Source organism: Hippopotamus amphibius, chromosome 17 (assembly GCF_030028045.1).
Source record: "Hippopotamus amphibius kiboko isolate mHipAmp2 chromosome 17, mHipAmp2.hap2, whole genome shotgun sequence".
In the NCBI taxonomy this organism is placed as follows: domain Eukaryota; kingdom Metazoa; phylum Chordata; class Mammalia; order Artiodactyla; family Hippopotamidae; genus Hippopotamus; species Hippopotamus amphibius.
Window position 1 is genome coordinate 37,511,620 of NC_080202.1, and position 27,722 is coordinate 37,539,341.

A 27,722-nucleotide genomic window follows, 5' to 3' on the forward strand; every position below is an offset into this window, starting at 1 on the left:
TGCTGCATTTGTGGAGTGTGCCGCACTTGTGGAGTGTGGGGTGTGCTGCACTTGTGGATTATGGGATGCCAGGGTCCCCCTCCTCAGAGGGAGGGCAGCCAGGAAGTCATGGAACTCATCAAAGAAATGTTCTGGATACAGAACTTACTCTAGGCCCCGCTTGGGATGAGGCAGTTTGCTTGCTAACTTGCAAAAAGTTACTTCTCAGATTGCTCAGCCATTTCATCTGGAATCACTTTTTTGGAATTGAGGGATCACATTTTCTGAGTGAAAGTATCTCATTCATTAGGGCCAGCCAGAGACCGTTTCAGCTTTCTTCCAAACTTTGAGGATGCAGGGAGTGCCCAGCCTCCCGCCACTCTCAGTGGGTCTTGCCCCCCCCCCATTTCCATTTTGCTTTTGGTAGAGGCAAGAGGGAAGTTGGGCATAGTCTGGTTAAGGATAGAAAACATCAGACTGTTCCTGGAATCTCTATTCAGTTGGAAGAGTGGAACAACCCCATCAGGTACCACAAGGTCAGTCTTGATGTGGAAGACCCCAATGATGGAGAGTAAGGCAGCTGATTTCTAAGTAGGAGGGCAGTGGGTGTAGGGGGTGTGAGCCTCTATGCTCCCCACCCCTGAACATCTCTTAACCATCTTATACACTCGGGATTCACTTAACAAGTTAAAAAACAAACACACTCGGGATTCACTTAACAAGTTAAAAAACAAACTAACAAACAAACAACACAAAAAACCTTGCCATGGGGCATCGGTGCCAAGGAAGAGAAGTATAGAATTTCAGGGAGAACAGAAACTTGCTCCGGACTCAGCGCTCTTTCATGGCAGAAAGAGATGTCTCTAGACCCTCTAGATTCACAGTAGAAAACCATAAGCAGGTTTGAAAAAAAGAATTCTCTTCTTCACACCGAAATTTTCAGTAAAAAAACAGATCTTTCCTTCTCTCTAGAGACTGGCTTTTTTCAACTGCAAGGCTGTACTGGCAGGTCCACCGTCAGGGGGGAAACAGATTTTTTTAACATTCCTCAGGATCACATCTCCGCCCTGCCTGGAAGAGCTCAGTTCCTGGGGGCTCTTGACATTGCCCAGAGCTCTGAAGTGTTCATCTACTATGCTGCTAATGTCCCCTTGTAAATAGGTGAAAGGGACTCAGCAGGAATTCCATTCAGTCTTGATTGGGCTCTGCATCTGGACGGAGGTCTTCCTTACTTCTTCCATTGTGACACAGGGGAGCGCTTAATTCTCGACCATTGGCAGGGACAGAGGAAGATGCTATGGCTGGGCAAATGTGCATTTTGTTGGCCAGAGCTGCTTGAGCCGCTTTAGAGCAGCTCAGTGCTGGCCCAAGCAGGGCCTCTGTGTACTCTTATTTGATACTAGCAAAACTCAACAAATGGTAGATTCTTTTTTTTTTTTTTTTTTAATGTTTATTTATTTATTTGGCTGGGCCAGCTCTTAGTTGCCATGTGCGGGATCTTTAGTTGTAGCATGTGGGATCTAGTTCAATGACCAGGGATCGATTGAACCCAGGCTCCTTGCGTTGGGAGTGCAGAGTCTTAGCCACTGGACCACGAGGGAAGTCCCTATTCAGTATTTTTAAAATCATATTTATTAAAAGCATCACTGACCTCATCAGTCTTGTGAAGCTGTCAAGCTCACTGGTGGATACCACATTTTCCTGCAGGGTCAGAAAAGTTTTCCCTTCTTTTCTAGGTTCTTTGGCTGGACAGCTAATTAAATTGAAGTAAGACAAATTAACAGGATAAAAACCAATTTTGATAGTTAAGGGAGCCCCATAAAAATGAGACCCAAGGGCAAGGTAGGCAACTGAGACATATGCCATCCTGAGCTGAAGATTGGGACAGGGGCCTGGGGCTTCAAAATGGGGAGGGCAATTCATAGGACTAGAAGAAGAGCAGATGTTTGGTAATTAGATGTTTGCCCAACCATGCTGGTAAGTCTTTCAGATAAAAAAATTATCTCTGGTCGTAACTCTTTTTCTGATATAAGCCCCCTATCTAAATTCTATTAGGTAGTTAGGGACAGTAAAAGTTTTTCCCAAGTCTGCTGGGTGTTACTGCCTTCAGCTCAAAATAATCCACATGCCAAAGTACCATATTTAGGGGTGGCATATTCTGCCTCCCTTCAGCACATTTTCCAAAATTATAACTTTTGCTTGAAAGTTCAAATTTTATCATTGGTAGAAATATTTTCTTAAAGTGTCAGGTTCATTTCATTCAAATATCCAAGTTGAATAACCATAGTTTTTGTCATTCTTTAAAAAAAAAATGGTATCCTATGAAAAAAAAGCAGCTAGTTCAGCTCACATGTCTCAGACAATTGCACAACTGTATAGTTCAATAATTAGCAGAAGTGCTTTATGTGCATGTATAGAACATTGTATAGAACATTAAAAAGACGCGTACTGTAGGAGAGAGATTTTTTAAATAAATTTATTGATTGACTGATTGGCTGCGTTGGGTCCTCGTTGCTGCATGTGGGCTTTCTCTAGTCACAGAGAGTGGGGGCTACTCTTTTGTGGTGCTCGGGCTTCTCATTGCGGTGGCCTCTCTTGTTGCGGAGCACGGGCTCTAGGTGCACAGGCTCAGTAGTTGTGGCGCACGAGCTTAGTTGCTCCGTGGCACGTGGAATCTTCCTGGACCAGGGGTCAAACCTGTGTCCCCTACATTGGCAGGCGGATTCTTAACCACAGCACCACCAGGGAAGTCACAACATTAATTTCTAACACTTGATAATGGGGCCAATCCTTATTGTACTTGAAATGCTAGCAAATCACAGCACTCCAAGCAACGATCCCTTCACGGGAGAAAACCGATCAATGTCAGGACTATGGGTGCATGATTTGAGAAATATAGATAATTGGAGTCCAGTTACTACATGGAAGTCACGTGAGAATCGGACTGACCAGGGAGATAAGAGAGACAGATAGCTAGCTCCTAAGTATATTTGCCTTTTAAAAGAGAATGCTTCCCCACCCTCCCTCCGTTCTCTCTCTCTCTCTCTCTCCCCAGTCCCTCCCTCTCAAAAAAAAACAAAAAACAAAAAAGAATGCTTGTTAACCTCAAATGAATAAAAATCTTTAACAATAGAATTTCAAGTAGTAGTCAAAATGAAACAATCTCAGACCCATTAGAATGGCTGCTATCAAACAAAACAAAAAACAAGACAAGAAGTGTGTGAGGGTGTAGAGAGACTGAAACATTTGTGCACAGTTGGTGGGAATGTAAAATGGTACAGCCACTGGAAAACAGTATGGATTTCCTCCAAAAATTAAAAATAGAATTACCAATGATCCAGCAATTCCACTTCTGGGTACATAACCAAAATAATTGAAAGCAGGGTCTGGAAGAGATATTTGTACACCCATGTTTAGCTAAAACCTGGAAGCAACCCAAGCATCTAACAACAGATGAATGGATAAGCAAAATTTGATATATACAAACAATGGGACATTCAGCCTTAAAAAGGAGGAAATTTTGACGTATGCTACAACATGTGTCCATATGAATCTTGAGAACGTTATGCCTAATGAAATAAACAAGTCACTAAAAGATAAATACTCTATGATTCCATTTATATGAGTACTAGAGTAGTCAAAATCATAGAGACAGAAAGCAGAATAGTGATTGCCAGGGCCTGGAAGAAGAAAGGAATGGGGAGTTATTGTTTAATGGGTTCAGTTTCAGTTTTACAAGATGAAACAAGTTGGACTTCCTAGGTCGTGCAGTAGTTAAGAATCCACCTGCCAGTGCAGGGGACATGGGTTCGATCCCTGCTCCAGGAAGATCCCACATGCTGCAGAGCAACTGGGCCTGTGTGCCACAGCTATTGAGCCTGCGCTTTGAAGCCCGAGTGCTGCAACGACTGAAGCCCGAGTGCTGCAACGACTGAAGCCCACATGCCTAGATCCCGTGCTCCACAACAAGAAAAGCCACAGCAGTGAGGGGCCCGCACCCCACAATGAAGAGCGGCCCCCGCTTGCCGCAACTAGACAAAGCCCATGTGCAGCAAGGAAGACCCAACACAGCCAATAAATTAACAAATAAATTAAAAAAGAAAAAAAAAGATGAAAAAAGTTAAGGAGGTGGGAGATGGCAATGGTTGCACAATATTATGCATGTATCTAATATTTTATGTTTTATATATTTTACCATAATTTTTAAAATGGTGGAAAAAATTAAACAAAGAATTTCAGACAGTACAGAGGAAAATATTTTAAAAGTCCTGTACTTCCTCCACTCCTTAAATCCCATCTCAGAAGCAGTTATCTACAGTACTTAAAATAACTACTGTGTACTGAGGGCCAGCTACGTGCTATTCTCTTTACACATTACTGTTAATCCTACAGAAATGCTACATGTTAGATCTTAAATAATATTTTCATATCTTAGATTTTCATGGAAGCTGAGGCTCAGAGGAATTAAGCAGTTTGCCCAAAGTTACACAGCAAGGAAATAATAGAGACAGAATTGAATCCAGTTCAGCCTGACACCAAGTCCTTGTTCTTTTTTACAACATTTCACTTCCTTCTTTCCCCATATTCTTTGTGATTTTGGAAACTTCATGTGACAGACACATTTCCTGTTGGGCATGAGCAAGGTCACTTCAAATATTGTCTTGAGCAAGATCATTATGACTGAGTTGCCATTATCCTTAGAAAGAAAAGAAACCCTGAAGTTCTGAATAGTTTGAAATGTCATCATTTTTATGGGAAGAAAAAGAAAACTAAATCCATTCCATCCCAAAAGCGTTTCAAAAAAGATTTTGTCAATGCAGAAACTTGGAGGCTTTTGAGAGTTTCACATCCATCCCTGGCAGAATTCCAGAACAGATGATTAACAAGAGAGCTCTTAGTTGATTGCAGATTAGCATAAACCAGTGGCACTCTGCTACCTAAAAAGAGGTGACCTTTGACTCCCTTCATTCAAGAATGATGTAGAGCACCAGAGCCATGATAGCTCCCTCTAATCTGAAATATGCTTTAAGAGGCAGAATTTAACAACTAGATGTGCTAGATCTGAAACTGCTGCCCTATGATAGACAGTTTAAGAAAATGGTGACATTTAGCTTAGAAAAGAGAGACCTTAAGGAACATGAAGGCTGAATTTCAATACTAGAAGTACAGTATGAAAGAGGAATTAGGTTAACAGAAGAGAACTATGTGCTGCTACAGAAGCCAGAAGTAAGGAAATAGGTGGCATTTACATGGAGAAGCAGAATTCAGCTCATTTGAGGAACTGGGGATTACAGCATTTTATGCAGGCAGTATTATGGTTTGGGAGTTAGAAATAACATCAAGTCTTGATTCCAGCATTTTCTTGCTCAATGTCATTGGACAGGTAATGCAGCCTCTGAGACTTTTCTGCAAAATGGAAATAGCAATTCCACCTCCCAGGGTTGATGTCAGGATTAAATAACATTAATCAAGGACTTAGAATTCCTAGCACTGCGGTAAGCACTCAATAATAGTAGCTAACAGTATTACAGCTAAGTTTCTCATCATTAAAATTATTAAAAACATTATAGGACACTTCAGGGAAGAGTTAATAGATGAATTTTTGCCTCTTCATGGACACCCAACCCAAAAATATCTCAGGAAGAACTGCCCTCTTCTCTGCTCTCACAGCTCTTTTAGCAAAACTATTTTATGATATTGCCGGGCTGGATTTCTTACTTGGCAATTCTCCAGAACCCTGCACAGTACCTGGCTCAGCAAAACTGTTATATAAATGCAGACTCCTGCATTCTGGGGTGGAGTGCAGTAGACTTTCTCCTTTCTCCTTTCCCTCTGATTAGGAGGATATTTGAATTTCAAGTAAAGGGGAAAAGGTCACCTTCTGGTAGAAGTTCTATTTAGTTCCTGATTGGATAAGGAAAAGTAGAGTAAGGGGGAGATCGAAAACCCCCACAAATCTGATGTGAAGAAAAGAGACAAAGGAAAGCTTGATCACATCCATTTTCTGTCACGTAGGAGAACATATTAATTCACTTAATCATTTATTCAACAAATGTTGATTGACGACTGTACGGTAGGGATTGACTACTGTATCCGAGGGGCTGACTGCGCAAGGTTTCTGTCCTTACCGGAGTGGAGTTTTGAGTCCAAGAGAGAAGACAGACGTGACAATAAAGTGGGGTGAATATTACGATGAGACCGAATTTCCACGTGAACGGGTTTGGGGACAGCAATCTAGTTGAAATTAGAAAAACTAGAACATTTGTTTCAAAGAATAAGAAACGTTTTTTGCTTATTTCTGTGTTTCTCTGGCGAGGCTGGGTGAGGGAGGGGTGCTCATAGATATTGGGGGTTTCGGCACTAAACCCATCCGTTGGTGCAGCCAGTGAAAAAGGGGAAATTCAGGATACAATGATGACACCTACCAGGGGGACCAAATCTGGCCTAAGGGGTCAGGGAAGGCCTCGAAGGGGAAGGACTGTAATCTCAACACTGAGAAGCAGGACTCTTACAAGAGCTGGTGAGAAACATAAGATTCAAAATTTTCAAGGATGTGAACTACTGTCCAGAAGTGCTTGACTTTTCAGACCCGGCATCAAGGGACTCGCTTGTAAAACCACACGTTTTAATTTTCTAGGTTGCGGCGTTCCAAGCTACAGCCGCTTCGGTACTAGCAGTTGAAGAACTAAAACTCCTTGAAACCCTTGCAAACTGCGTGGCGGCGTGGAAGGCGCGCAGCACTTCGGGTCTTGTAGTCTGGGACGGACTCCGAGTCCCACAGTGCTGTGGGGCGGGTCGTCGCGCCTGCGCGATGCGGGCGGCGGGCAGCGCAGAGTGCGAGGCTCTTTTGTTCGTCTGAGGGAGGGCCGTTGGCCGGGGCCTGCGGTACACCGCTTCAGTGAGGGGCTCGACCGCGGTCCAACGGCTTGTTGTTTTTCTGGTCGCCACTCCCCCGGCCGGCCTGACAAGACGCGCCAGTAGCGCGGCACCGATTCCTCTCGGGCTCGTGGGCGCTGCTCTGAGGTGAAAAGCCCGCTAGAGGCGGGGAAGCTGGGGGGAGGCGCGCGGCGGCGGCGGGATCGCTGGATGAGGGGCCGCGCGTTCGCGGCGGAGGTTGGGAGCGGGAAGCGCGCCCGAGTCCCTTCCCGCGCCGAGCTCTCCGCCCGCAGGGCGCAGGGGGTAGGGCGACTGGCGCGAGAAGGATGGAGAGGGCGGGGCGGCGTCCCCTGAGCCAGAGCTTGAAGCGATTCTGGGTGGGCCGATCACTTGCGGGTCACTCTTTGGGCCTGGGTAGACGGAGACAATGCTACTTGGGTTGGGTGGGCGGCTGCGGGATTGGGCTGGAGAGGAAACATTGAGTAAATTGGCAAAGGGACGGACCGGGGCAGCCTGGATGCTTGGACGAGCGTAGGGACGGTGGACGGCTGCGAGACCCGAGGTTTAGAAATGTAACCTGAGAATATTGGGTCCAGCCGGGGCTGCCAGAGGAATTCCGCTTGCAAGGTTGGGGAACAGTAACTTCGAGGAAATTGTAAGGGGATGGGGGGCGGGCAGCCCAAAGCGTGCTGCTGAGGGAGGAGATCTGTTGAATAAATAGGGGAAGGGGCTTGAAAGAGGGGTAGTATTTGCCTGGCTTGGCTCGGGTTGGGGGGCGGGGAGAAGCTGTTAGGGCCAGTGGGGCGGAGGTCCCGGGAGCATTTTCTGTGAGCTGTGACGAAAAGGGGAAAACTGGCCACCCCTTGCTTCCTGGTTGACCGGCTGTAAGAATAATGTGTGAAGAAAAGATGGAACACACTTTCTCTGTTTTCCAGGTTTTCTACCATCTTCACTCCGTGATTCCTTTAGGGAGTTAAAAAGTCCAAGTGCAGCTCTTGCTTTGATTCATAATTAGTTCCTTAAGTTTTTGTCTAAAATTGTTGCTGGTCACAATTTCACTGCAGTGAAATTGTAGAAGTGTGTAGATGAGTTCATATTTAAGGAATGAAGTTAAGTTACTGAGAGATTGAGAGATGGTGTGGGAAGTTGAGAGAGAAAGTGGAAAAGTTCATGAGACTGTGAGGTTTGTTTTCTTGGGCTCTTAAGTGTTTTATCCAGGTTGTCCTTGCTGGAAATTTTGAATATGAAGGGAGCAATACTTTACGCCGTTTTCAAAACTTGAGAGGAAGATTTTTCATGGATTGCCGTTATATTCAGACATGTATTGGTTGAGCTCAATTGAGGTGGAATTTACAAAAAGATCAGTTTTACCAGAACCTCTGGCCAGGGGTAAGATATCCTCCTCAATTTTGTTAAGAATCAGGTCGGCATTTTGGAATAGTTCTAAAAGGTCCAAGGTTTTGGAATGTATGCAAAAATACAATTAGGAAATTAGTGCCTGTGTTCCAAGGTGCTTACAGATATTTATATGGAAAGTGATATGATTGAGGGGCACATTGTTGGAACCGGCCACACCTTAATAAAGCTTTAGGGCGGTTCTGAATTTTCAGTCATTTCCAGTTTTCCCTGTGGTGCTATTTTCTTCATTGGCTGCTGTAGCCTAAATTGTTTTTCATTAAAAATGTAAATATTGGACTTCCTAGGTGGCGCAGTGGTTAAGAATCCGCCTGCCAATGCAGGGTACATGGGTTCAAAGCCCTGCTCTGGGAAGATTCCACATGCCACAGAGCAACTAAGCCTGTGTGCTACAACTATTGAAGCCCACGCGCCTAGAGCCGGTGCTCCACAACAAGAGAAGTCACTGCAATGAGGAGCCCACACACCACAATGAAGAGTAGCCCCGGCTCGCAGCAACTAGAGAAAGCCCGCGTGCAGCAGCGAAGACTCAATGCAGCCAATAAATAAATAAATAAATAAATTTATATTTAAAAAATGTAAATATGGTGTAGCTTGGTGCTTCTGGATTAAAGGAGACCAAGTAAACCCTTACCCTGTCCTGCATTTTGACTACAGGATACTAATATTTTTATAATCATCTAAAGAAAGGAAGCAACCATTATGTCTTCTGGTGCCCATTTTAGAGACTAGGAAAATGTTTCTTTTTGAATTCACACCACTTAAAGAGAATTGATGCATTTTTGTCATTTTCTAGTAGTTTATCCATTGAAATCTTCCTTTTTCATATACTGTCTCATGGTGTAACAGATTTTGCATTAGATTTGATGGCTTGTTGCATCATCATTTCTCTGAAGAGTTTTTGGAATAAGATGATAATGGCTAGTTTATGGGCTCATATAAGATGGGGCCATACCTCCTGTTCATTCAAATGTCTGACACATAGTTGACCATTCATATTGTTGAATGAATGGATAGGGCTTTGAGATCTTCTCTGAGAATTCCCTGTGTTAGCAGAATGACCTAATGTGCATTTATGTAATCAATTTGCCTGTTTTTGTTCTGTGACATTTGGCAGAGTAAAACTGTTGCTCTTGGCATGCTTGTCTTAGCCTCCGTTTTTAATATACTCACCCTGGTATTAAATACAGAAAAAGTGTGCAGATTGTGCAAGTGACAGTTTTAAATACCTTAGGCAAGGACTAGGAGAGGACCCAGGCTCTGGGTTTCAGCAGCAAGCTATGTAGTACTTTGAATATTTTCTGTTATGTAAGTATCTTGAAAAATCATTCGTGTCTTTTATGGAGTTAATAAGTATTTCTCAATAGTGATGTCTACTGAAAAATTGAATAGCCTTTCCAAGGTTAATTGGAGAAGTTATTTGAATAAGGACAAAATTCTGATCCTGTAAGTATACTGTATTTGAATTGAATAACTTATTAAATATTTCCTGCCTTTAAGCTTTTATGATTTGCTGACCAAAAGGGGCAGCCTAATTTGTCTGTGAAATTATGCCTTTCTTTAATAATAGCTAACACATTGAGGGCCTAACAGAACTGTGGTATTTGAGAAGTTAGTGTCAGTATTCTGGGTCTTGTTTTGTTGTCTACGAATGTTTTGGTCTCTGCTTTTAATTACAACTTAGTCATAATTCTGATCTTGCTTTCAAATCACTTTTATTTCATTTTAAACTAAAATATTTGCTTCAGGTATCACTGTGTCCTACCAATATTTACAGATCCCTGTGGCCTCTCAACCCAAACTATATCTATAGTTTCATTTACATCAGCACTATGAAAAGGAGTTAGCCATGCTTCTGGATATGTCTCAGATAAAGTTCTAACTTTATTCACACACTGGTATTCTAGTCCTGGATCCTGGAATTCGAGGACAGGGATTTCTTTGAAAATGAAACTGCAGCTCACCGGGTATGTGGCACAAGTTCTTGTTTTTGCTCAGTAAATTTTTCCATCTGGAAAGCATTTGCCTTACAAACAGCCACAGCTAACAAACTAAAAGCAATTTAGAAACATGAGTCAGGAGGACTACAAACTGAATATACTACACATGCCTTCACCTGCCTTTTGATGATTGGTATGTAGTTGCTAATGCTCAGCAAAGGTACTTCTTTGTAGATCTGATTTATTTGCTGATCATTCCCTGGAAAGCTGACAGCTTTGGACTTCTCTTCCCTGGTTACCTGAGGCTGAGACGTCCATTCTTGTTGTCCACATAGGGTTCAACACCTTACACCCAGTCCAGTCTTACCTTTAATTGAGTGTCTGAGTAAAAATAGAAACAAAATGCTTTGGGAACCACAAGAAAAAGAGAAATAACACTTGGCGAAGTTGGGTAGGTGTCATGAAAGAAGTAGCATTTGAGCTAGCTCTTGAAGGATGGGTGAGATTTTGACTACTAGTCTTGGACAGGAGCACACTTATTAATAATGAGCAAATCCATGCATGGAGGAAATGTGCAGGATATGTTCAGGTTATAGTTTTCTGTTTTGACAGGAGTGTAGGTTTTGTGAGGGAAGTAGGAGTTTGGAATGGTTGGATCTAAAGGGTGTTGGATGTTACACTGAGGAGTTTGGCCTTTCTTTTAAGGAAGGAGGAGGAGACTTTGTAGAAAATTTTTTAGCAGTTACTTGCCACTTTCCTATTCAGTCTACTCCCACCCAAACTGGTTTACACACTGCCTCAGAAGTGCCCCTGTTGCTTTTGTTAACAATAGTTCCTTGGGCTAAATTGCCTCCCTCCAGTCCAATTTTTCAAATGCTGTTGGAACCTTGCCTCAATCCCAACTTTTCAAAACCTTTCTAATCACCCTAGCCATTTATTCTTCCAAGTCCTGGTAGTGCTTTTGTGGTTACTTATTCTTATATTTCTTTTTGCTAATTATTACATACTGCTGTCATTTCTTCTATTGAAATGAACTTCAGTTGCATTTGTACCTTTTTTGTATGTTTTTAATCTTACAGTCTTGGCTCTGTGTCTTACCCTTAGGGAACTTTGGGAATTTTTCTTTACTTCAGTAAGCCTTAGTTTCTTCATTTGTGAAATGGGCTTAATAGAGTTGTTGTGAGGATTGAATTAAGTGCCTTTCTATGCATCGTGTTGAGTAATTCAATAAAAGTTATTATGTTATTACTAGCCTTTATGGGATTTTCAAAAGCCTGTGCTTTCTGTGAGTCTGCATATCCTGTTAGCCTGGCTAGACAGTTCCATTTGCCTGGGTCTGAGGGGGTTCCTGCGATGTGAAACTTTAAGAAGCTTTCAGTGCTTTAGCTGGGATGAATTGGTCACCCTTTATTCCATGCAGGCTCTTAGTAAATGCTTATTAATTTGATTTGGTCTTTTAATAGATGATATTAAAAGCTCTAGTAGAGCTGTAGTTATAAACTTTTATAGCCGTTAACTGACTAGGTCTTAAACCTAAGCTAGAGGCAAAAGAGGGGTAAGGAAAACAAGGAATGGAAAAAGGAGCTAGATGAAGAAGGAATGAAGTAGGGAGTGAAATGCACAGTAATTATCATCTGGTCCTTGTCTGCCTCTCACTCAGTCTAGCTTTTTCTACCTGACCACACTTCTGTTCTTCAGATAAAGCAAACTCTTCTCACCTTAGGACTTTGAACCCACTATTCAATAAATTTGGTATATTTTTCTGATTTTTGCCGAGTTGCCTCTTTGTCAATTGGATCTCTGTTTAAATGTTACTTAATCTGAAGATATTTTCTTTTGTAGCATTTATCACTAAAGTTTTCTTGCTTCTTGTCTGTGCCCTACTCTACACCCCCATGCGTGCATACATTCCCACCCATGCTCACTCATTTGTCCACGTTAGAATATAAACTCTAAGAGACCACTTGTCTAGTTTCTCACACATAATTGCACCCAGTAGATACTTGTTACATGAATAAATACTGTGTAGGAGCATGTTGACAGGAAGAGTTAACCTAAACCTAGTCTGGGGCTTCAGGGAAGCTTCTGATGGTGACTTTTTTTAGCTAAGGGAATTGGTCAAGTGAAGAATGGGACAAAGGGCAAGGTGATTGTGATTGATAGGGTTAGGTACAGTGGTCTTCAGCTCAAATGCCCACAGATAATGGCATGAAGAAGTCTTCATTTTTACATCAGTGACTAGTATTGAGAATGAATTGGGTTAGGAGTTATCCAGGCAAGAGGTGGTGATTGCTTGGAATAGGATGGTAGTAGTGGAATTAGACAAATGTATAAATTAAAAGATATTTAAGATATAAAATCAACTGGATATGGAGTATGAGTGGAGAGGAATTAAGAATGTCATAATTTTGTCTTGAACTCAGTAAAAGCTTTATGAATTCTTAGAAAGACCATACATTTAATTGGGTGATTGGCTTTTTAAAAAATATATCTGTAAAAATCAGAACCTGAAATCATAACTTCTGAAGTTTGTTATAGAACTTTACTGTATAAATCATTAAAACTGACTTTTGGTATTTATAGTTCTTCAGAAATCTTAAAATTCCTTTTGCAAATAATTCTGTTGAAATTTTCATTGTTCATATCCAGAATTTACTTCCTTTTTCTCACCTATCTTATCTGTCTTCATAGGAAGATAGATTCCTTTTGCCATTTACTACAAGGGCTTTCTTACTTTTTTTTTCTCCTGGGTGAGATAAAAAGAAGAACATAAGAAATTCCTACACTTTAGGTATATGAAATGTGATTGTCAGTTTCTGGTACCTCTTCTCTCTCAGTCTTCCAGAAGTGAGATCTTGGTTTCTGTATTGTAATTATTGGTCATTCATACCAGTCAGACGTGGGTCCTTCTTGAGTGTGTTCTGGAGCTGCTCTGCTGTTTTGAAAAACCTAGCCATAAATTTCAGCCTATACATAGAACAAAAATGGTATTTTCTCACTGAGTTCCTAATGCACTGGATTTCAGAGCGTTATCCTTATGCTTAAAGCAGTAAATAATCTAATGAAGTAGGACATATATGCATATATGTAAATAGATAATGAATGCTAGAAGGTCATAAAAGCTCATCTCAGAGGAATTCCATGAGAGTTGTTACACCTATTTTACAGATGAGGAAACTGAGTTATTCAGTAAATATGTATAACTGCCTATAGGCATAAAGTTTTGAGAGGTTAGGGACTGGAAAGATATGCTTTTGGTGCTCATACTAGCTTTCTTCTGGTGAAAGGAACAGTGAGGACCCTTCAAGCAGTGCTCTTCCAGTTTCTTTCGATTTTTTTGTTGTTGTTTTTGTTTTGTTTTGTTTGGCTGTGTTGGGTTTTCATTGCTGAGCACGGGCTTTTTCTCTAGTTGTGGAGAGTGGAGGCTACTCTTCCTTGTGGTGTGTGGGCTTCTCATTGAGGTGGCTTTTCTTGTTGCAAAGCACAGGCTCTAGGCCCACGTGCATAGGCTTCAGTAGTTATGGCATGTGGGCTCAGTAGTTGTGGCTCTCAAGCGCTTAGTTGCCCCACGGCATGTGGGATCTTCCCTGACCAGATATCAAACCTGTGTCCCCTGCATTGGCAGGTGGATTCTTAACCACTGCACCACCAGGAAAGTCCTCTTCCAGTTTTATTGCTAGTACAGAAAGGGTCTAGAGTGAATGATGGTGAATGTGATATAGAGGTTTTGTTTTCAAGAACATCAGTTATTACTTACTGTTCCCAGCCTTATTCTAAATTTTTATGGAGAAAGTAAAATGTTCACCTCCCCTTTAGCTAACTATGAGAATTGATATTATGTCTGCAATAATGTGTGTAATTTCACCTGAGGAATGTAGTTTCTGCCAATCCTCTTATAGCAATAGCTTTTATCCAAGGAGTGCATTAGATTGCCTCAGGAGCTTTTAAAGATGCAGATGCCATGGTCAAAGCAACACTGTTTGCAATAATAAAAAATTGGAAACAACCCAAATTTTCATCACTAGGTGAATGGTTAGAGTATGGTGTGTCCATACAATATGGAATACTGTGCAGTTTAAATGGAGATCTTTATGGAACAATGTCAGAGATACATTACATTATATTGAAAGGCAAATTATAGAACTATAGTATCTATTTTCACTTATGTACATCTGGGTCAGTTTACATACAGAAGAAAAAAACAGGCTTTGGCAGGTTTTATGCCAGGGAACTTTGATTTCCTACATTAAGTATTTTTGTAATTGAATGTGAATACATGTGTTACAACTAGAAAAACAAAATATTTTTAAAAATAATACACATACACACATCCTGTTTTCTGACTCATTGGATCTGGGCATCTGTATTTGTAGACTCCATAGGTGATTCTTATTCTCATATAGGTAAAAGCTCTCTACTCAGGTCTGCTTTCCTGTGAATTCTTTCTTAGTACAGATAGTCATCTCAACAGACCAGCATTCTAAATGTTGTTCGCCTTAGTGTTTACCTAAAAAGCCCTACTGGTTTGTTTCAGAGGTCTGTAGATGTTACCTTGTCCTCACATCTGGAATGTGACCTTTCAAGCTGGCAAGAAATCAGTATGGAAGTTCTGGGGTAGCCCTTTAGAATTCATGTATGTGATGGCATTGTTTTCTCAGATCCTTCTCATGCATAGCCTTTCACTAGGACCAACCACAGGCATACCTTGTTTTGTTGCACTTCACTTTATTGTGCTTTGAAGATACTGCATTTTTTACAGATTGAAGGTTTGTGGCAACCCTGTGTCGAGTAAGTAAGTGCCAACAGCATCTGCTTACTTTATGTCTCTGTGTCACACTTTGGTAATTCTCACAATACTTCAGACTTTTTCATTACTGTTATATTTGTTATAGTGATCTGTGACCTGTGGTCCTTGATATTACTATTGTAATTGTTTTTGAGTGCCACAAACCATGTCCACGTAAGATGGCAGAACTTAATCTGCCAGCTATTCCCCAGTCTCTCGCCCTCTCCTCAGGCCTCCCTATTCCTTGAGATACAAGGAATATTGAAATTAGGCCATTTAATAACACTACAGTGGCCTCTAAGTGTTCAAGTGAAAGGAAAAGTTATGTCTCTCACTGTAATCAAAAGCTAGAAACGATTAAGTTTAATGAGGAAGGCATGTTGAAAGCCGAGATAGGCCAAAAGGTAGGTGCTGATTAGCCAAGTTATGAATGCAAAGGAAGAGTTTTTAAAGGAAATTAAAAGTGCTACTCTGGTGAACACATAAATGGTAAGAAAACAAAACAGCCTTCTTGCTCATATGTAGAAAGTTTTTGAATGGTCTGGATAAAAGATTAAACCAGTCACAACATTCCCTTAAGGGAATGTCTAATCCAGAGAAGGCCCTAACTCTGTTCAGTTCTATGAAAGCCTAGAGAGGTAAGGTAGCTGCAGAAAAGTTTGAAGCGAGCAGAGGCTGATTCATAAGGTTTAAGGAAAGAAGCCGTGTCCATACGTCAGAGTGCAAAGGGAAGCAGCAAGTGCTAGTGTAGAAGCTGCAGCAAGTTATTCAAAAGATTTAGCTAAAATAATTAATGAAGTTGGCTACACTAAACAAGAGATTTTCAATGTAGACAAAACAGCCTTCTGTTGGAAGAAGATGCCATCTAGGACTTTGTCATAGCTAGAAAGGAAAAGTCAATGCCTGGCTTCAAAGGACAGGCAGACTTTCTTGTTAGGGACTAATGCAGCTGGTGACTTTAAGGTGAAGCCAGTGCTCATTTACCATTCCAAAAATCTTAGGGCCTTTAAAAATCTACTAAATCTACTCTGTGTTCTATAAATGGAACGTCCAAAGCTTGGATGACAGCACATCTGTTTACAGCATAGTTTACAGCATGGTCCCCAAAGCTGTTTTTTTGGTTTTAGCAACATGTGCTACTTTTTTCATATCCTTTTTTTCCCAGACTGTTATGTTTTCCAGTTTCAGACAAACATCCTCTTTAGTTTTTTCTATTGCCCAGTGCATCTTCTTAACAATAACTGTATCATTTTAAATCTTATTTCACATGGGAAAACTAATACTTGGTGTGAAAAGGGCTGCTGCACACAATAAAGTTACATTATTTTAAGCCCACCGTTGAGACCTAGTGCTTAGAAAAAAAGATTCCTTTCAAAATATTGCTGCTCATTGACAACACACTTGGTCACCCAAGAGCTCTGATGAAGATGTACAAGATTAATGTTGTTTTCATGCCTGCAAACACAGCATCATTCTGCAGCCCGTGGATCAAGGAGTCATGACTTTCAAGTCTTATTATTTAAGAAATACATTTTGTAAGGCTGTAGCTGGCATAGATAGTGACTCCTCTGATGGATCTGGGCAGAGTAAATTGAAAACCTTCTGGAAAGGATTCACCATTCTGGATGCCATTAAGAACATTCATGATTCATCGGAAGAGGTCAAAATATCAACACTAATAGGGACTTGGAAGAAGTTAATTCCCAGCCCTCATGGATGACTTTGAGGGGTTCAAGACTTCAGTGAGGGGGCTTCTTAGGTGGCACAGTGGTTAAGAATCCGCCTGACAATGCAGGGGACACAGGTTCGATCCCTGCTCCAGGAAGATCCCACATGCTGTGGAGCTACTAAGCCTGAGTGCCACAACTATTGAGCCTGCGCTCTAGAGCCCGTGAGCCACAACTACTGAAGCCCACGTGCCTAGAGCCCGTGCTCCGCAATAAGAGAAGCCATGGCAATGAGGAGCCCACGCACCACAACAAAGAGTGGCCCCCACTCGCTTCAACTAGAGAAAGCCCATGTGCAGCAACAGAGACCCAACACAGCCAATGAAATTAATTAATTAATTTGAAAAAAAGTCTTCAGTGTGAAGTCTTCCATGTGTGGTGGAAAATAGAAGGAGAACTAGAATTAGAAGCGGAGCCTGAAGAGGGACTGGATTGCTGCAGTCTCATAATAAGTCTTCAGCAGTTGAGTTGCTTCTTATGGTTGAGCCAAAAAAGTGGTTTCTTGAGACAGAATCTACTCCTGGTGAAGATGTTGTGAAGACTGTTGAAATGACAGCAAAGGATTTAGAATATTACACAAACTCATTTGATAAAGCAGCAGCAGGGTTTGAGAGGACTGACTCTAATCTTGAAAGAAGTTCTGTGGGTAAAAGGCTATCAAACAGTACGAATGCTACAGAGAAATCAATTTGTGAAAGGAAGAGTCAGTCAATGTGAAGAAGGTTGTTATTTTAATAAACTGTCACAGCCACCCAGTCTTTCAGAATGCACCACCCTAATTATTCTGTAGCCGTCAACATCAGGGCAAGACCCTTCATTTAGCAAAAGATTATAACTTGCTGAAAATTCAGGTTAGCATTTTTAGCAGTGTTTTTTCTTTAAGGTGTGTAGATTGGTTTTTTAGACATAATACTGTTGCATGCTTAGTAGAATACAGTATAGTGTAAACAACTTTTGTATGCACTGGGAAACCAGAAAATTTGTGAGACTTGTTTTATTGCAGGGGCCTGGAAGTATGCCTGTATTCAAAAACAGAATGCCTAATCCTGTGTCTGATGCTTCACTGCCTTCTGCCTACAAGTAGCATTGTTCCTCCTTTCCATTTTCTAGCTCTTAACTGTAGGAGTGGAGGGGTGTCTAGGAGAACTGCAGCTATGTTCTTTTTGCTCTTAAAAGAGCTATGAGTTCATGACTCTTGTTGCTTCAGATTTACACTATTGCTGGATTCATTGGGACACTATAGAAGAATTTTGAGTTCTTAAAACTGGCATTTTTCTCAATAGTTCTCTGTAGCCTACTTGCTAGGCTACAAAAATTTAAAAATTCTGCACCATCTAGCACTTGTCAATTTAAAAGACTCAGGAGACTGCTGGGGCCCTTAAAAAACAAAGCTTTGTCACTGCCTACTAATTTAATTAACAATGAATACCTTCCATATTCCAGTAACCAATGAAAAATCATTGGTTTTTAAACACCTATACATATTCCAAGGTCTTTTCTGAAAGAAAATCATTATCAGTCACTTCCTTATTTACTGATGACAGATTGTAAAAAGGACCAAAGTCAGACCTTTTGATCCTTTCCTTGTACAGTCTGGAGGGAAATCTCCCCTGTAAATGTGTAGCTAGTTCCTAGTTCTGTGTGTGCAGCAGGGCCATTAGCCCAGCTCTTCTAAGAGATGTTCTTACTGTCACATACTATTAATTGTGTGACCTTAGATTTATTTCATGTAAATCTGTTGGGTTATCTCTGAGGTGTCAATAACATCTGAATGGCTTATTTTACAGGATCGGTTTCAAAGATCAAATGAGATAACATGGTATTATTTTGTAAACTGTAAAGTGCGATACAAATGTAAAGTATTATTTTTCTAGGCATCTTAAAATGTGGCGGACTCAGTAAATATTTAAGTAAAAATTGTAGCAGCTTAACTAACTATAGGTTTTTTTGTCTGAAATATCATGATGAGCCTTAAGAAGACTTGTCCAAGGATTGATTTCTTTTTTTTAATTAATTAATTTTTAAATTTATGTATTTAGGCTGCTCTGAGTCTGTTGCGGCATGCAGGGTTCTCTAGTTGTGGCGCGCAGGCTCTAGAGTGCGCAGGCTCCGTTGTGGCATGTGAGATCTTAGTTCCCCCACCAGGTAGCAAACCCGGGCCCCCTGCATTGGGAGTGTGGAGTCTTAAACACTGGACCACCAGGGAAGTCCCTAAGATTTCTGAGTTAATTTAGAACTGTTCACCCTTGTGATGTTCTAGTATATATTTTGACCCTTTGTTCAGTGATTATGGCACTTTTTAATGCCATAATTTGGTTGCCAGGATATTTAGGGAGAGTGGCAAATAGCATTGACTAAATGCATTTTTACATTGTGCTACTACACCGACCTGAGTTACTTCGAAATATCCTTGCCAAGCAATTGCAATTGAGAGCCCTCTTTCCAGATGTCACTGCTGGTATTTGAAGACTGCCGTATTCAGGGAGAGGGGGTTTCTCTTGAAATAATCGATTTGGAAACTGTATACAAATAATTGGCCTGTCATAACATTTAAGGGAGCTCTTGGCTTGTCTGAAGGTGCTATCAATAGATGCTGTAGGAAGAGTGGGTTGTGTATTTAATCCACTTCTCTACTAATTTTGACAAACGGTTTATTCAGGATCCCAGAGAAGTACCTATAAATAAGGGGAAAATTCACATTGGGAAGCCTGGCTGAGAATCTCCAATGTAAAGAATCCAATCTCTGGAGATAGATGCTGGGATGAGGTAGTTAAGAAAACTCAAGAGAGAAGTGGAAGTCCGTGTTCTACATTCTTCACTTCTCATTTGAGTTGCTCTTAGGACAATGAGTTTAAGCGAGTAAAGATGAAAATCAAGAGGTCTCACTCTAGATTTCCCTATTTGGGGGTTTTCTTTACCTAATCTAAAGGATTATATTCTTACACTATGACTTTCTCCTTGAGGCCATGCTAATGATAAAGGGAGGGGAGGCCTGCAATAGCTAGAGATGAGCTAGAAGCTGTCCAGATCTTTTTGTAGCAGGATCAGATGGGCAGTATTCAGTGTTATTTCTTTTGGTAAGACAGATGTAGCTATTAGTGTAGACAACACAGAGCCTTAAATAGCTCTGAATTCTGAAGCCAGAGTGATAGAGACTGCCTTTCCTTTACTTTCTTAAATTTAATTACTTGGAAGAGGGCTTGTTAGAGGACAGTTATTGGTTTGGGGTTGTCTATAACCCATTGTTTTCTCTCTGTTGAGAAAGGGAGTAGCTTCCAATTTCTGAGTCCAAACTAGTGTAGGGAGTTGTGAAAGAAGTTCTGTGGTACCCTTTGTTACTGAAATGTGATTGTCAGTTTATTTTTCTTTGCATATTAACCAAAGACTGATGGTGAATCTTGCCACCCCTTCAACTGACAGTGAAAGGAAGCAAGCAAGGAATAGCACTTGTTCTTGGGAGCAAACACTACTGTATTTATCCAATAGAAAAATTAGATTTTTTTTTCTTTCCTTATAAAATAACACTTGTGATGGCAATCAGAATTCTGAAAACCTGAAAGTATCTCCCTCCAGGAAGAAGCAACAGCCTCTGAATCAGCAGCGCAATGAAGCTAGCCAATAATTAGCCAAAGCTGACATGCAGTATACTGGTTAGTCTGTTCAGTAACAGAAGAAAAAGAAAACTTAAGTGGCACTAAAAGAGGGGTTGGGGAGGAAAGGAAAGCAGAATCTTTGGTATGTAAATGGAGAGGAAGAGTCTTATTAGCACAGATGTGTGTTTTGAACTGTGTGGCCTTAGGCCACACTAAAAGCATCTCAGAAGACTATGTGTGTGTGCACGCACGTGCCACTCAGCAAAAGTTCAGAATACCTTTACTGGTAGAGGTGTCTATATTTTTTTTTCTTATCAGACATTAGGTTTCAGGGAGACAGGGAACATTTACTTATTCTCTTGAATCTCCAGTCTCCAGCAATGTCTAGAATTTTCTAATAACCAAACTAATGTTTGGTGTTTCAGTAAGTCAGCATTGCTCATGTATGCAGACATGAGAATATCTCAGAATATAAACCTAAATAAGCATCTGTAGATACTATAATTGATTCATAATGATGAGCCTTTCATGAAAGGTTTGTTATATTTCACAGTCTGTAGGTGAACTCTTTCTAAAATATGCTCTGTCTACACATGCCAGTTTAAAAATATTTAGAAGAGTTTCTGCTTTCACTAAGTAAGACTCCTTTTCCCAAGGATGCCAGGAATAACAAGTTTAACCCCCAGTTGGCATTGCCCCAGTTGGCATTCATTTCAAACATGAAACATGGTAGTAACTACTTTCTTGACTTCCATCATCTGTCATACTCTTGATTCTTTGTATTTCCTTCTGGGCAGCTATCAATTTGTAGATTTCAGCCAGTTTTGTAGATGTTTTGTTGTATTGATATCTTATGGCGCCATCTACTGACACATTTGTAATCATAAGGCTTTATGCTTACCAGCAATCCAAACAGTTGTATGAAGGACTAAAGAAAATAAATTTATAGGGGATCGGAATTTTAGCACTGGAAAAACCCTTAGTGGTTACCCAGCCTGATGACATATTTTACAAAATAATAAATTCAGGTTCTGTTATCTGTGATACCTACCTTTTCTCCCCCCACTTATTTCCAAATTCATTTAGAGAATTCCATGGTCATTCTGGCATTTTTATGATTCTTTCTCAGTCTTAGAAATAAAAAGTAGAATAAGTTAACAAGAAACATGAGAATTATAACTTAATGGTGGCATTCAGAAAAGACTACATAAAGAACCTTAAAGGGACTCAAAAGAGATGGTGTTTAACAATGCAGAAGAATTGTTTATATATTATATATGTGTATACAAAAGGGAAAATTAAATTAGGTGTTTAATAAATAGGACAAGCCATTTCCCATAGTAAAAATCCAAGTCCAATACTGTGATTAAAGTGAAAAACATTCAGAGAGTAGGAGAAAGTATGGGTCAATATAGGTGTAATGTATAGACCTTATTTTTAGGAGGACTGCTTTTCTTTCAAAATAATGTAATATTTTAGATACCATAAGTAATGGGGTATTTTTTTTTTAATTTTATTTTTGGCTGCATTGGGTCTTTGTTGCTATGTGCAGGCTTTCTCTGGTTGTGGTGAGCAGGGGCTACTCTTTGTTGTGGTGAATGGGCTTCTCTTGTTGCACAGCTCAAGCCCTAGGTGCACGGGCTTCAGTAATTGTGGCACGTGGGCTCAATAGTTGTGGCACGTGTGGCTCATGGGCTCTAGAGCACAGGCTCAGTAGTTGTGGCGCACGGGCTTAGTTGCTCCATGGCATGTGGGATCTTCCCGGCCCAGGGCTCGAACCTGTGTCCCCTGCATTGGCAGGCAGATTCTTAACTACTGCACCACCAGGGAAGCCCTTGGGAGCTTTTTTAACTTAGAATGGGTATAAAAGTTTTAAGTGAATGTGCAAGAATAAAGACGTTTTGCTGTGAGATTAGTTGGGACTGTTTTAGAAAACTAACTTTCTAGTTGAACATATCAGAAAACTTGGGTATTGAAGATAAATAGGCATAACACTTAATAGAAGCAGCATGCACTGTAAAAATCATCTTTGATGTCCCTGGTTTTCATATCCAAATATTCCCTTAAGAAGAGTGTGCCCTCATGTCCTTTTTATTTCCTTTATCATTTTAGCAGCGTCACCCTTTATACCAGAAAGCTGGCGGGCACTATGGGGAAAAAACAAAACAAGAAGAAAGTGGAGGAGGTGCTAGAAGAGGAGGAAGAAGAATATGTGGTGGAAAAAGTTCTCGATCGTCGAGTGGTAAAGGGCAAAGTGGAATACCTCCTAAAGTGGAAGGGGTTCTCAGAGTAAGTTTCAGTGACCCAGGAAAATCCATCCATTTGGTCACCAACTATTTCTCAGGAGACTGGTAATATACAATACCCAGGGTGCTCTAATAGGTACACTGTTACTCATGCCTGGCCTTCATGGCTTATAGTCTAATTAGGAAAATGATCTACATGTACAAAGTGCTATCATGCAAGACAGATTTCTGATGAGCAAGTTTTGTGTGTGACTTTAGACTGATCCAAGTTTGCAGAGAGAAAATAACTTTCTTTTGAAGGAGGCAAGTTTCTAAGCTTTTAATTTGTGCTAAAAGGCTCCCTACCACCTCCCAAGAAATTTCAGCTTGGTCAATTTCTTGGTCTTGGACAAAATCCAGTTATTTGTTATCTTTAACTTCTCTTTTCCAAGGACACCAGCTCTTGTCCTCCTGTACTTCTCCTTAGTGTGAGTGTGCTAACTTTGAGTGGAAAGTGTGACTCGCGTGCCTCTGGTTTCAGTGAGGACAACACATGGGAGCCAGAAGAGAACCTGGATTGCCCTGACCTCATTGCCGAGTTCCTGCAGTCACAGAAAACAGCACACGAGACAGATAAATCAGAGGGAGGCAAGCGCAAAGCTGATTCTGATTCAGAAGACAAGGGGGAGGAGAGCAAACCAAAGAAGAAGAAAGAAGAGGTAAGGCTCGAAGTAAAAATTTTTACTAGCCCAGAATTCATGTTGCTGTTAAACTGAAAGCCAGATAATTTAAGCTTTTATGTTCTGCTGCTCTTGGATCTCAGCAGCTGGCTCTCAGTCCTTTTGGAATCTTAGACAGGCTGATACTTTAAAAATGTTTGGGGGCTTACTCTCATGAAACCACATAATCTACTCTTATTTTATCTGAGGTTCAAGAACATAAGTGCAAAGGAATTCATTCGTGTGAGGAGATCACTGTTGATGTTTTAATCATTACAGGTTTTAACCTATTCAATACTGTAAAGTAAGGTACCTTTTGAGGGTGAAGAAACAGATGTGAACATTTATTTGCTTGAGATGTGTGCTCCTTTTCCCATTTAGGGAAACCTCAAGCACTTCAAAACTTGATGGAATAATCACTCAAGGATTCTCAAAGGCTTGTGACTTAGAGCCAAAGAATTGGTGAAATATTGGCAAAAGGGTTTGATTACATTACCAAAGAAACAGGAATGGCTCCAGTCTGGAGAACAATCCCATGTAGTTAAAATTGTTCCATCTGTCTGGTTTTTACAGTCAGAAAAGCCACGGGGCTTTGCCCGGGGTTTGGAACCGGAGCGGATTATTGGAGCTACAGACTCCAGTGGAGAACTCATGTTCCTGATGAAATGGTAAGTCTGCCAGTGGCTCTGTGTGGTTGTTTTTTTCTTCTCCCCATCTGTTCCATGCCAGAGGAAAAGAGCTGGAGCTTCGAAATTCCAGTCGCCCAGGTGTGAAATCTTTAAGATGGCATAGTCCTTCGATAGTGACCCTCGGCCTGACTGCCAACCTGGACTCATGAGTTACAGGTAGGGGCCCTTAGGATTCTCGGATCTTTGCCCGTTTTGTTTTTTGTTTTTTGTTTTTTTTAGGTGGTAGGAGAAAATATAGAGTGGAGAGGGTATGGGGAAGAATCACATTTCATGTCTGTAAATAAAGGGGAAAAAAAAGAAATGTGATTGAACCACCCTCCCCTTCCACCACCTCCTTAATAAAGATCGGGCTGGCCCCAGGGTTAGAAATTCTATTAACTTCTCAGGGTTAGTAAAGAATTTCTGTTGCTCTTCCTTTGTCCTTGATTGTTAGATCCTTTCTAGTCTGTGCAGATTCTACAGTTGCAGGATCTGCCAGCAGGGGTCAGCAAGGCCTCTTTACTATACTAAGCATAGAGAGGCCTGCTTTTTTCCATTATAAGTATAAATACTATTGGTGGTAGTACTCCATGAAACAGCTTAATGAAAGCAGTTGTCTTGAGAATCTTAAGAACTGTAATTAACCCAAAATTCTCTATAATTTCTCTACTCTCTGTCCAAAAGGAAGGCTTTCTTCCCTTTTGCTTGCTTGTTGGAAATGCATGTTCTCCTCCCACCCAAAGTGGAGCTCAATCATTGTCCTTAAAATATAAATTAGGAGTGACTGATTCTAAGCCTGTGCCAAGAAAGGCAGCATTCTAGGGGCTTTGTCCTTTTGTCAGTCTAGAACCTTCTCAGTAACTTATATCTATACTAATTCCTCTCCTTTAGAAGGTGGCAGGATAGGCCTAACTTGAACACTGAAAGCCTGTGTCACAACTGGCTAAACCTCTATTTTTTTCCCCATGCATTCCCTACATGTTTACTGAATCTGACCTTCTTTTAGCTTATTTATTGGTAGCCTGTAGGAGAAAGGTTCATTTTTAAGGTGCTGCATTTTGGGGGGAAAGAGAATACCAGGAGTTATTCAGTCCAACCAGAATACACTTTCTCTGGCTGCATGTGACCAGTCTGAGTAATGGTAGCAGCACCTCCTCATGGCTTGACGTTACATTCCTTTGGTTGACTCACTAGTGTGTGTAAAGATTATAGCTGAATGTAACTCTGTATGTTAAGATAAGATTGGATGTTGATTGTAAAACCAAGTTCATCTTAAAGTGATTTTCCTAGAGAATGGATATACTTGTTCATTTCCCAAAGTAGCTACTTTTCTATGCAGTGAGATGACTGAACTCTTACCTCAGCGGCTGTTGTTGAATTGTCAATAAGGGGCAGCCTGCTTCAGGTTCCCATACTATTAATACTCCCTTTCCCTCCCATTCTCTTGCCTGTTGTTCAAAAACATACCTTACCGGCTTATTCTTCTCTGGTTCCATGGGGCTGTGTGACTTTGGTGTACCTGTTGCTGGGCTTCCGGAAGTTTGGGGTAGTGCCTCGTCAGAGATCCCATCATCTATATCTATCTGTTGCCTGCCCTATGCTATTGCTTCCATCTAGGATGTGCCCAATGACCTGAAGGTGGAGCTTGCCCCTACGTCCCTTAAATATGTATGTGGTCTTCAATTTTTGAGAAAATTTTAAAATTCAGAAAAATATAGAGAATTATGTAAGAGTCCCTTTATCTTCTGCCTCCCAGTTTTGAAGCACCGTTTCAAAGCACCTTGGAGTTGTGGCCTATCTGTGTGAGCATGGCATTTGGTAGTGTTAAACAGCATGATTATGAGTCAGCAAGAAAGTGTCTGCATGCACTGGCTCTGGCCAGTGCCAGATTGGTATTAAATCTTATTATCCAACATGGTATTAAATCCTGTTACCAAGCCAAGATCTCTCCACGGGCTTCTAGCAGCTGGAATATGGCTTTGGAAGAATATGGTAGCCTCTCTTATTCCCTCAGAGAATCTGAGAGTCACAGTTTTGTATGTGTGTGTACAGCCTTTCCCAGGGATTCAAACGTAGCTTTTGACAAAGATAACTAGAGGATATTTTCAATGGGAGAAGATCTCCAAGGATATTACTTGACTGCTGGTAAATGATGCTTTCGCCATGTTGTCATCCTTCCCTGGCATGCTCTTCTGGAATTGATATTTTAAAAGCCCGATCCCTTGGGCGATCCAACTTAGGAGATCACCAGCACCTGGTCTCAAAGTCACTTTGTGCTTTGTTCTGCAGGAGGAATTCTGATGAGGCTGACCTGGTCCCTGCCAAGGAAGCCAATGTCAAGTGCCCACAGGTTGTCATATCCTTCTATGAGGAAAGGCTGACGTGGCATTCCTACCCCTCGGAGGAGGATGACAAAAAAGATGACAAGAATTAACTCTCCTGAGTACCAGCCCCTGTCACATCTGACTGTGGGTTTCAGGTGGGGAAAGAAGGAGTTCTGCTTGTCCCGACACCATAGAGGTGGCTTGAGAAGATGTCCTTTGAAGAGCCAGTATAGTTTCTGTGCCCTACAGCAGCTCAAGTGCTTTAAAGCAGTTCCATGCTGTACAGTTTGCACACCCATCCCGGTGGAGGGGAAGGAGGGTCAGTGTTCCAAGGCAACCCATTCTGAACTTTGCTGAGAAAAGCAAAGGGCCTTCTATGAAGGACAAAACTTGCAGAATGGGATGTGGGAGAGCAAAAGATACTGTAGATCTTCAAAGAGCATCTCCACAACCCACAGCCTTCTTCCCAATAGTGTTAACTCTGCATTTTTACAGCGTAGCATGTGTGTAGTTTTTGGCTATTATTACTGGTGTATTATTTGGGGTGGGAGGGATGGGGGTGGGAAAGAAGGGAGATGGGTTAGGAACATTTTTGTTAAAATTTGGGGCCTGATTGGGGAAACGGTGAAACAAAGGAAAGAACAACTAATGATGATTTGGTTCTGTGTCCAGAATATTTTATCCTTTCAAAATACGTCATTGGTAACCTAAATGAGGACTGTGAGAGACTGTTTAAAAGCTGTGAATGCCTGAAACTTAGAAGCCAAGGTGTTCCCTGCTTGAGCTTAATGCTGTTCCCAACAAAGGACTAAGCCAGTTAAGAAGTTACCAAAGCTGCCATTTGGGGGATGGAAACTGGTTGAGGAGAAAATCTTATTGGAGTGTATACACAGGTAGATGATTCTGTCTTAGAGGTGCTAATTCTTGACATTGACAAGAAGACCCTTTCTTTTCCAACTATGAAGTTATAAATATCAGCTTCTCCATCCAAGCCACTGGCTGAAGTATTTGGGGAAGGGCAGAGGGTGGTGCAGGAGGTGGGAGAACAGGGAAAGATAAGGGCCGGTGCTCTTAGGGTGGAAATTCTTGGAGCCTGTTTTTTGAACTTTGAAACCATTGGTGGCAGGGTTCGGTCACTGACAGCACAAGTTCACTGAATCACTTCAAGAGTTTGAATGATTTCAAAAGCCCTGGTCTCAGGAGAATTCTCATACTGGGGCAGTGGTTCACTTTAAAACAAATTTTTTTAATCCTAAGAATTAACTAAAACCCAAAACACTGTCTTGAATCATGAGATCCATCAGTTCTTGACATCGTCTAGACCTGCATCTAGAACTCCGTTGTAAAATCTTTTTAGGCATGTGTTAGGTTTCTGTGAAAACTTTTGTTTAAATGTAAACTTCATACCAACACTGTCAGTTTTTGTCTTAATAAAACTATAGATTTATAATCCTTGATTTTTGTCTTGT

The 27,722-nt window shown here is 41.0% G+C and overlaps 1 protein-coding gene across 1 annotated transcript; it reads left to right on the forward strand.

Annotated features, from left to right (window-relative positions):
- Window positions 1–6,794: 6,794 nt before the first annotated feature.
- On the forward strand, window positions 6,795–27,712 carry CBX1 (chromobox 1). The gene is made up of 5 exons (XM_057717259.1): window positions 6,795–7,002; window positions 22,430–22,606; window positions 23,084–23,261; window positions 23,835–23,929; window positions 26,219–27,712. The coding sequence occupies exons 2-5, from the start codon at window positions 22,467–22,469 to the stop codon at window positions 26,361–26,363; spliced, it is 558 nt and encodes a 185-aa protein (XP_057573242.1). The 5' UTR covers window positions 6,795–7,002; window positions 22,430–22,466; the 3' UTR covers window positions 26,364–27,712.
- The last annotated feature ends 10 nt before the right edge of the window (window positions 27,713–27,722 follow it).